Source organism: Malurus melanocephalus, unplaced genomic scaffold (genome assembly GCF_030028575.1).
Source record: "Malurus melanocephalus ecotype Western Australia unplaced genomic scaffold, MMel_1.1 scaffold_627, whole genome shotgun sequence".
In the NCBI taxonomy this organism is placed as follows: Eukaryota; Metazoa; Chordata; class Aves; order Passeriformes; family Maluridae; genus Malurus; species Malurus melanocephalus.
Window position 1 is genome coordinate 170,295 of NW_026623859.1, and position 9,465 is coordinate 179,759.

Sequence of the window (9,465 nt, forward strand, 5' to 3'; positions counted from 1 at the left end):
AAAAAAAAAGAAACAGGATTGGAAAAATAAGCCAGAGTCCTATTTTTTCCACTAGTTAAATCAGAAATCACAATATGGAAAATCATAACATACCATAGTGCTGTTTTTTTGGATAGAATTGGTTTTYTATCCAGAAAGATTACAATCCAGGCAAAGAGCCAGCCCTGGATGYTGGGATGGTTTGGGGAGAGATTAAAAAAAAAATKAAACAGAAACCCTCTCAGAACRTTCCTACTCCTTGCATTTCTGCAAGCAGAGCCTAAAATTCTCATTTCCCTCGTGCTGCATCCTCTCCTGCCTGCCAGAGTTTGAGGCTGTTGGGAATATTCTGCAAAATTCAGGGAAGGTGTTCACAGGAACAAGGCAGGGGCTGCACAAACAGAATTTGTGCAGCTCCAAAACTCCCAAAATCCATCCCTGGCAAGGCCTTTGTGGCTCAGGAGGAGAAYTCCCAGCTCTGCCATGGTTTAGCCCACAGAACAGACAGCTCAGACTYTTTTGGAGGGGATTTGGGAATGCTCGAAATGCAGAGCTCAACTCTCCTCACSCGGCTGAAAAATCAAAGTTATGGAATYGCAGAATTGTTTCAGCTCAKCTCATTCCAACCTCCTGCTATGGGATACATTTCAGGACCTTTAATTACTTTCCACTTGAGCTCCAAGTCCCATCCTACTTTTCCAACATAAAATGGGGAAAAAAATCTCTTTTGCCTCTGGACCTACACCCGTGGCTGTGGAGGGACAGCCGTTCCTGGGSATTTTGGAATTTGAGTCCTTCAAACCCACTGAATGTTTCTGGAGATTTTCTTCCTRATTAAAAGGTAAAGAATTTGTTTTCCTCACAGAAAATATTGTTCCAAAAGAAGAAATGGATGGAAGGGCTATTTTCAGGGAAAGGTTTTTCTGTCCCCAAAGGGTGCTGGGAATGGAATGGGCACTGCCCTGAAGCTGCCAGAGCTCCGGGGTGTTTGTGGGTGCACAGGGGGGATTTTTTTTACAAGGACAGGGGTTGGATCCATGATCCTTGGGGGTCCCTTCCAACTCAGGATGCTCCATAATTCTATGATGAGTCAGCACTTTAAATGAGGATAAAAAGTAACCTCTTGTGATATCGCTCCGTTAATTTTGACTCATTAACACAAACCGATTTTACCAAGTTTCCTCCTGGCCCAACACCGTGTTCCCACAAATATTTAACATTTTATGCCATCCCTAGCCCGTGGGCTGCCATAAATCACAGCACCTGGGCTGTGTTTGTTGTCAATAAGGTGATTCTCATTAGCCACTGTAACCAGGTTTGCATTCACAGGGAGCRCACAGCGAGCCATTTATATGACTGCAGATGTTATCAAAACCCAGACCTTGGAAAAAAAAAATGATTCAGGAATTTATTCTAAASCCTGCTCAGCCTTCCAAGCCAGAGCAAACAGAGGACAACCATCTGCAGCTGATTTCAATGACCCTGTAAAATAATTCTTCAATTTAAGCCGTTTATTTTCTGGTATTTATGAYACTCTCTTAGCAACTTCGAATTTAATTTGTTTTTCCCCGCACATACTGTCATCTGCTGTTTGGTACACATTCATTTTTCCCTGTGACTAAACTGAGACCAAATTAACATAAACTTTAGYGGGGATGACTTTGGTTTTTGGAACACTTCATCATTTTCAAAGCTGTCCTTGTGTCTCACAGCACCACAAAGTCGGTCCCCTCCTGGCTGCCCTCAGCACTCAAATGGGTTTATTCTGCCTTCATTTATCCCAATTGAAGAGTTTCCATCCASAGTTACCTCCCACGCAGGCTGGGAGTTTGAAAAGAGGACATATTTCARGCTTWGATTTATTTTTGTGGCTCMTGTAATGAGAGGATCAGGGAATTTYGGAATGGTTTGGGTTGGGAGGGATTTCAAAGTCCATCCAGTGCCACCCYYTGTCACGGGCAGGGACACTTTCCARAATCCCAGRCTGCTCCAAACCCTGTCCAASCTGGCCTGGGACAYTTCCAGCCACAAATTATCTGGTCAAAACCCAAAATCTCATATGAAAAAGRACTTGGATCTATGGATTTCCTGACCTCTGCATTTGTGGGATCTCCCACAAACCAACCCCACTGAGAATTTGAAGCCCAAAGTGTTGGTAAACTTTTCCAGAGTTCTCGTGACTGCAAAGATTAAACAGCCCSAAAGAAGCTTTGATGAGCTCCATCAGCAGGTTAATAATGTTTCCTGACATAACTGTTGTGTGTAGTCACGTTATTCCCAAAATGCAGCTACCAATTAAAGACTATTCAGAAATTAGTTTGTTTTATAGCAGGAGCAAACTAATTATGGGCCTTAATGGAGCTTGGGAAAGAGATTACTTTGAAAAATGTGAAATAATAAGTTTGTTGTGTTCTCCTTCTTTGTCCTTCTCTGACCTCCCCAAAAACTTGCCAAGAGTCATGAAATGCTGAGCACAGAATTCACTGAACCAAAAATACACTGTTGTAGGATCACACACAACAGCCCCAGTTTCCAGCAGGATCTTCTAAAAAGTGACCCCTAACTATTATAATGCCTTTATGAGAGCTTGGAAATTGAAAATTATAACCCTGACTTTCAAAGAAACTGTGTAACAACTGCAAATAGCTGGGAAATGAGGGCAACGGGGTGGATTTCAGCCTGAAAGGTGGCAAAGGTTTCCAATGTCTTACACTTCCCAACACGGCTCCCAAGGTTTCACTCTTGGTTGACTTTCCAAGCAAGGAAAATATTTATCAAATATTTATCCTCAAAAGCCTTAATTTTGAGCTTACTGAGCACGAGGAGAGCCCAAGGGAGCATTTCCAGCCCATGGAAACACTTCCAGCCCATGAAAACACATCCAGCCCATGGCCTTTTCCATGGATTCCCAGAGCCAGGAGCAACATCACTCTGCCACCTGCAGCTCCACAAAAGTGATGTAGGCACATTTAGGTGGGATATTGGGAAGGAATTCCTGGCTGGAAGGGTGGGGAGTTCCTGGAATAGAATTCCCAGATTTGCTGTGGCTGCCCCTGGATCCCTGGCAGTGCCCAAGGCCAGGTTAGGTCAGCCAAGATCATCTTCTCCCATCCTCTTCTAGGGGCACTTAATCTTCACAGAATCCTGGAATGGTTTGGGTTGGAAGGGACCTCAAATCCCATCCAKTGCCACCCCATCCATGGGCAGGGACACCTCCCACTGTCCAGGGTGCTCCAAGCCCTGTCCAACCTCCTCCAGAGCATCCCCACCCTCACAGCCAGGAATTTCTCCCCAATATCCCATCCACCCCTGCTCTCTGGCAGTGTGACCCCATTCCCTGTGTCCTGTCCCTCCATCCCGTGTCCCAATTCCTCTCCAGCTCTCCTGGAACCCCTTTTAGGAATCTGAGCTCTCCCAGCCCTTGGAGCAGCTCCGTGGCCTCTCTGGATTCACTCCAACAGCTCCACTTTTTTTTTTTTTTTTTTTTTTTTTTTTTTTTTTTTTTTTTTTTTTTTTTTTTTTTTTTACCAGCTGCTTTCTGAAAGAAAAAGCACCCTGAGCTTCCAAAAATTCTCCTTCACAAGGCACTGCTGGCTGTGCCAAGCAGAAAAAATCACATCCATGTAGAACATCCTCACCACTCCCAGAAAAGTTAAACAAACCTTCCCTATTTTTGAGCAATTCCCATTTGGATCCTTCACACACAGCCTAACTCAGACTTAGTTCCAGCCATGAACTCCTCAGGAATGTTCACTATAATATTTTTCAGCCTGCAAATGTTAAAAAAAAAAAAATGCAATGCATAGGAAAGCAGAGGAAATATTTCCTGTGTTTTCCTCTGCTCCCTGCTGTTCTCTGGAGCCCCGTGGGGGTTTACGTGAGTTAAATCCTAATATTGTCCATAAGGTTTGCCTTCTGGGGGTTTATTAGGAAAAGGATGGGCTGGCTGCAATTCCCTGCCCAGCGAGGGGTACTGATCAGGGGACTGAACACATATCCTCTGAACAAACCCATTCCAGGCCTCTGAGAAGGGCAGGAAGGGTGGGGATCAGCCTGAAAGGGAATTCCTGCATCAACCAGGCTTTTTCTAATCCCATGGAAATGAGCAGACACGACCCCAAAACTGCAGGCAGAATTAATTACCTGCCAAAAGTGTTTCACGTGCCCCAAGAACTGAGCCCCCCCAAACCTCAGCAGCTCAATACACCCACAGAAAACTACTTTTTATTTCTGTCAGGAATCGAGACTTTAACCCCAGGAGGCCAAACATTCCAAGACAGTGCTTTCCAAAGGCACAGTTTCCATAATTGCCCAGCTCTACCATAAACCAGRACACACTGGGATGTGTTCTCAAAAACCCTGCCTGGCAGCCTTACAAATTTTATTAATGGTTATTTAACTCTCAATCACTTTTCCTTCATGATTTTCTCCTCAGGCTGTGGTGTCTGGAAATGAAGGGGAACTCTCTGATGCAGGAGTTTTCCAGGCCTGAATTCCCAGTTTTTAAGCAAAATGAATAGGTTAYAGTGAATGAGCTGCAATGAAGAGCAGTGGAAGAGAACAGCTCCTCCAAGAGTTGGTCCTTCGAGGAAAAGAGAAGAAATTTGGAAACCAGGCAGCTTCCTCAGTTTGTGAGATTCCATTCCCTGAAAAAACAGGGTCTGGAGAAAGTCCTGCAGAGGTCTCTGGTGCAGGGACTGAGCACCAGAGCAGTGACAAAAAGTGGCTTTTAAACCCCTGAAATACGTGACCCTAAACCTACAATTGTGCAAAGTTACAAAATCTTTGTTTTTATAGGATTTCTGGTCACTGTAACAAATCACAGAATTATTAAGGATGGAAAAGACCTCCAAGATCATCAAGTCCAAGTGGACATTATAGTTTAGCCACGKKSTGAAACCACTCCCAKTTTGAGTCCAGGGAGGACCAGAGCWCTGTAAAGACTTCCTGAAAAGAGGCTTTTGCTGGGRTAGGAATTCCAATGCTCAGCATTCCTGGAAATAGCTCTAAATAGATCATCTTCCAGCACAGCAATTCAGCCACAGCTGACTACAAAAGGAGCAGCCCTTTTGTAAAAAAAGCAGCCCTTCAAATTCTGTTTCAAACTGGTGTCTTAAAGACAAGCTCAACTCATTTTTCTGCGAATATCTGGATTTCCAAGAAGGAATTGGCAGTTAATGGGAAGGAATTGGGCAGGCAGCCTCACAGGCTGCTGGAATGAGGTACCAGTGAGGGGCAGATTCTGAACTAACCCAGGGAGAAATCTCTTCCATGAAACAACACAGCAACCCTCAGTCTCCAGTAGGAAGCAACTTCCCAAAATGGAGAAAAGTAGGAATTCCATAACTGCTAAAAACTCTGACCAGCTTGGACAAGGTTTGGAGCAACCTGGGATAGGGGAAAGTTTCCCTGCCCATGGATGGGCTTAAAGGTCCCTTCCAACCCAAAACATTCCAGGATTTTGTGATTCCATGATTCACTTGCTGTGGGAGAAGAGATGACCAACAATCAGGATAAAATTCCTGCTCATCTCAGCCCCCAAAAGCTCCCTGAAGGCATTAAAGGGCACCACTCTGCAGTGACTGATGCAACTCATTACAGATCTCAGGGCAAGAACAACAGCTCTGATTTATAGAACACGACTCAAGGCAGAAAAAGCCCCAAGGTGGCATCAGATAAATTGGAGAAATCACTGTAAGTAGAAGAAAAGCAACTTTGGAACAAATAGTTAATGGCCAGAAGGCAGCATGTAATAGTGGCTCTAATTAAATATTCATTTTTCTCCCTTCACTCTGAGCRAGTGCAGCTCTCAGGCACTTTGGGGAAATAGCAGAGTTAAAAAAAAAGGCAAACAGGACAAATGACTTCAGTTTATTTCTCCTGCCTCAGTTTGCAGGCCCAGTGTCCAAAAGCACTGGAGGCCAAGAGAATCTCTTGGAGTTTGCTGTGAATGAATGGCTGGGAAGTCAATGACTAATGCCCAATCTCTTTCTCCTACTCCACCCAAAACATTTTGCAATATATAATAAAATCAGCATATTCAAGAGGATTTTTTAACTCACAAACACAAAATGTCATTACTGGGTGGCCTTTTAACAACTTTCAATTGTGAAATGCTCCTCCAATTGCAGTATTACACAGGTCAAACTTTCAATCGTTAGTCCAACCCAGCACCACCTCCATGTTCACCACTAAACCACACTCTCAAGTGCCACATCCACGGGTTTTTTGAGCAATTCCAGGGATGGTGACTCCATCCCTGCCTCTGTACCTGCACAGAAAACAGGCAGGAGTTTACACAGTGGCTTTTTTGACCAGGCAGCAGCAGCAGCCAGTGCCAGATCACAGCAATGAACAGCAGCACTGAGTATTCCGTGGCCCCACTTGCACAGACTTGCAGGCTCCTGCTCCGGTAACAGCAAAGGAAATGCTCTGCAAACAGCTCAGCGTGGGTGGCTCTCCATAAATTCATCATCTTCGATACTTCCCCGAAATGATCAGCTCCTCCTTCCCAAGAAATGCTGTTGTAAAAGGTGTGCGGCTGCTAAATGGGAAATTAAACCTGATTTCAGCTGCACGAACACTAATTGGATAAATACCTTTCAAAATTATGCACAAGTCATTTCTAGTTGAAGGGATGGAGCAATTAAGCTGCTCCAAGCCAAGTCTATCCCAGTGGATATACTTGAAGCCTGCCAGCTTCCTGGACTTGCACTCCCACRGCACGTGATCCAAACTGCAGAGGATTTTATTGCTCTCAACTCAAGCCAAACTCCAAATCCCATGGCTGGAAGGTTACACAAGAACTGTGCAGCTTTAATCTGTGCTCATGGGAAACTGTCTGAAAGTCTGGGCTCCACAAAACTTGTGTGATTTCTTCTGGACAAGGTGGGCATCCCTTTGGGGACACTGACAGCTCCCAGCAGGGACTGTCACCTGCATGCAGCCACTTTCCCCCACCATGGGAGCTTTGCTGCTCAATGACCCAAAAAATTACACAACACTAAACTAGAATCATATTCAGACAGCAAAGAAGTTGAAGATTTACCCCAGCAAACTGGGACAGTTCACAGCTGCTGTTTGCTGTTCTGCTCTAGATGTTCCTGTGGCTGTAAATGGGAATTCTGCCCCAAAATCCAGACACGGGGACACTCCCCCTACGCCTCATGACAATGTATGCAGAGGTGTGTAAGTTGGTGTATCATAAAGAGCTTTCTTTGTGTGAACAAGCTGCATGAGCAATTTACAGGGTTTTAAAAGCGAACACTAAGGACATAAAGGACACATTTTCATCCATCACCAGCATTTCCCTTAGAAAAAAAAAATAGTATGGGAAGCAGAAGTCATTTCAATTGCAAGAATGAAGGTGTCAGCTCCATGATGTGACCTTGCGCTGCCCGTACAAGACTCGCACAAATCAGGTCACTGCACTCATATCCGGGAGCAGCTCTCGGAGGATGCATTTTCCGTCAGAACCAGCTTTGAGCTCACCCTCACACCTCCCCGAGCCACCGCTCACCCAAAACATCCACCAGAGCGGGCGGTGGCACTCGGAATCCTTTACCTGCAGAGCGGAGGGGCCGAGCCCGAAGCTGAACTTGTCCCAGAGCCCGGTGCTGCCGGGGGCTTTGGCGAGCCCCACGACGGCGTTGTGGGCAGAGATGCTGACGCTGCTCTCGGGGGACAGCAGGCTGGCAGCGGGAGGGAACTGCAGGAACAGGGCGAAGGGGCCGCTGTCGGTGCAGAAGCGGAGGCTGTAGTGATGGGTGCCCACRTCCCCGCACAGGCTGTGGGGATGGATGCCGGGCACCAGCACCAGCAGGGTGATGGATGCCTCGTCCTGCCGGGCATGGAAGGGAGGGCACGTGGTGGTGGCCATCTGAGGGCCGGGGTGGCCCTTTGAGGGCTGCGGAGGGGTGTCCCCGCTGGGCACGGCTGGCTCGGGGCTGGCGATGGGGGAGGCAGCAGCGGAGGGGGCAGGGGGCTCGGTGGGGGGATCAGCGAGGGGGTCACTGGTGGGTTCGGGGAAGGGTTCAGTGGTTGGAGCACCAGGGGGTTCAGCAGGAGGTTCAGAGGCTGGATCAGTGGAAGGTTCAGCGAGGGGTTCAGCAGACGAGTCAGTAAGGGGTTCAGAGCTTGGATCAGCAGGGGGTTCAGCGGGACGAGCGGGTGGATCACAAAGTGGTTCTACGGGGGATGCACAAGGATCGGCAGATGGACCAGCGGATGGCTCAGAGGGAGGATCGCAAAGTGGYTCAGCGGGAGGTTCAGCGATGGGCTCGGCGGGTGGATCACCGCGCTCCCCGCCGCCCCACGTGTTCCGGGCCGCGCTGCCGTGCTCCGGGAGAGGAACCGCCCCGCCGCCCGCCTCCGTCAGCTCTGCCGGCCCCTCGGCAGTGGGCTCGGTCTCCTCCAGCCTCTCCCCGACCGGGGCCGGCGGTTCCCGCGGGCCGGGCGGCGGCACCACGGGYAGCGTGACCTGCAGCTGCCGCTGGGCCCGGTTGAACGTGGCCCRCCCGCCGCGCTCGTCTACGGCGTAGGGGAGGCGGAGCCGCAGGCGATAGGCGGGACTCTGCGAGTCCAGCCACAGCTCCCGCCCGCGGATCTCCAGCTCCGCCTGCTCGGCAGAGCGCAGCAGCGGCAGCTCCACCGTCACCACCAGCTCCCGGGGCACCGGGCTGGGCGCCGAGTCGCGGCAGCAGCGGTGGTCCTGCAGGTCCACGTAGGAGCGGTGGCGGATGCTCCAGCGCGGCGTGGTGGGGCCGGAGGGCGGCGGAGGCGCGGCGGGCGAGGAGCCTCCGGCGGCGGGGACCGGGGGAGCGGCAGGCGGGAAGGGGAAGGGCGGCAGCGGGGAGTCTCCGTCGTCGGGCGGCTTTGGGGCGCCGCCGGGTAGCGGGGAGCGGATGACGGGCGCCTGCGGGRTGCCCTTGTAGGAGACTCCTCTCAGCACGGTGGCGTTGGTGCGGTCCAGCTGCACCCCGCACTGTTTCTCCACGGCCTCCAGCGCCGTGTCGCAGAGCAGGCGGCGGAAGCGGGCGCTGCGGGCGGCCAGGCGCAGGGCGGCCGGGTGGAACACCACATCGTACAGGAGGCGGCGGCGGCCGGCGGGGCGCAGCTCCTCGCGGCCCGGGGCCAGGCTGTAGGGCAGCTCCCAGCGCTGCCCGCCGCGCTCGTTGCGGGCCCGCGGTTCCCCCATCAGCGCGTTGCTGCAGACATTGATGTAGCAGCGGCGGGARCCCTCCTGGCTCGTCCGCAGCACGAAGCCGGGTGTCGGGTGCACGAAGCGCACCTCCACGCCGCGCTCCCGCTCCAGCGCCGCCACCTCCTCCTCGTAGAGCCGCCGCTGCTCGGGGTCGTTCAGCTCGGCCGCGTACTCGGCGAAGAGCTCACGGAACCGCTCGTCGCGGAAGGCGCGCTGGAGCCGCTCGGCCTCCTCGGCGCTGAGGTCCAGGTCGTGCAGCCGCCCCCCGCCCGCCATGGCCCGGC

General features: G+C 50.6%; 1 protein-coding gene across 1 annotated transcript in view; it reads right to left on the reverse strand.

Moving 5' to 3' along the window:
* Window positions 1-9,457, reverse strand: part of DNAAF2 (dynein axonemal assembly factor 2) — a 14,267-nt gene extending 4,810 nt beyond the window's left edge. Inside the window, exon 1 of the mRNA XM_057383371.1 lies at window positions 7,544-9,457. Coding sequence (XP_057239354.1) covers window positions 7,544-9,457 — 1,914 coding nt within the window. The remainder of the gene's footprint in view (window positions 1-7,543) is intronic.
* Window positions 9,458-9,465: the final 8 nt, after the last annotated feature.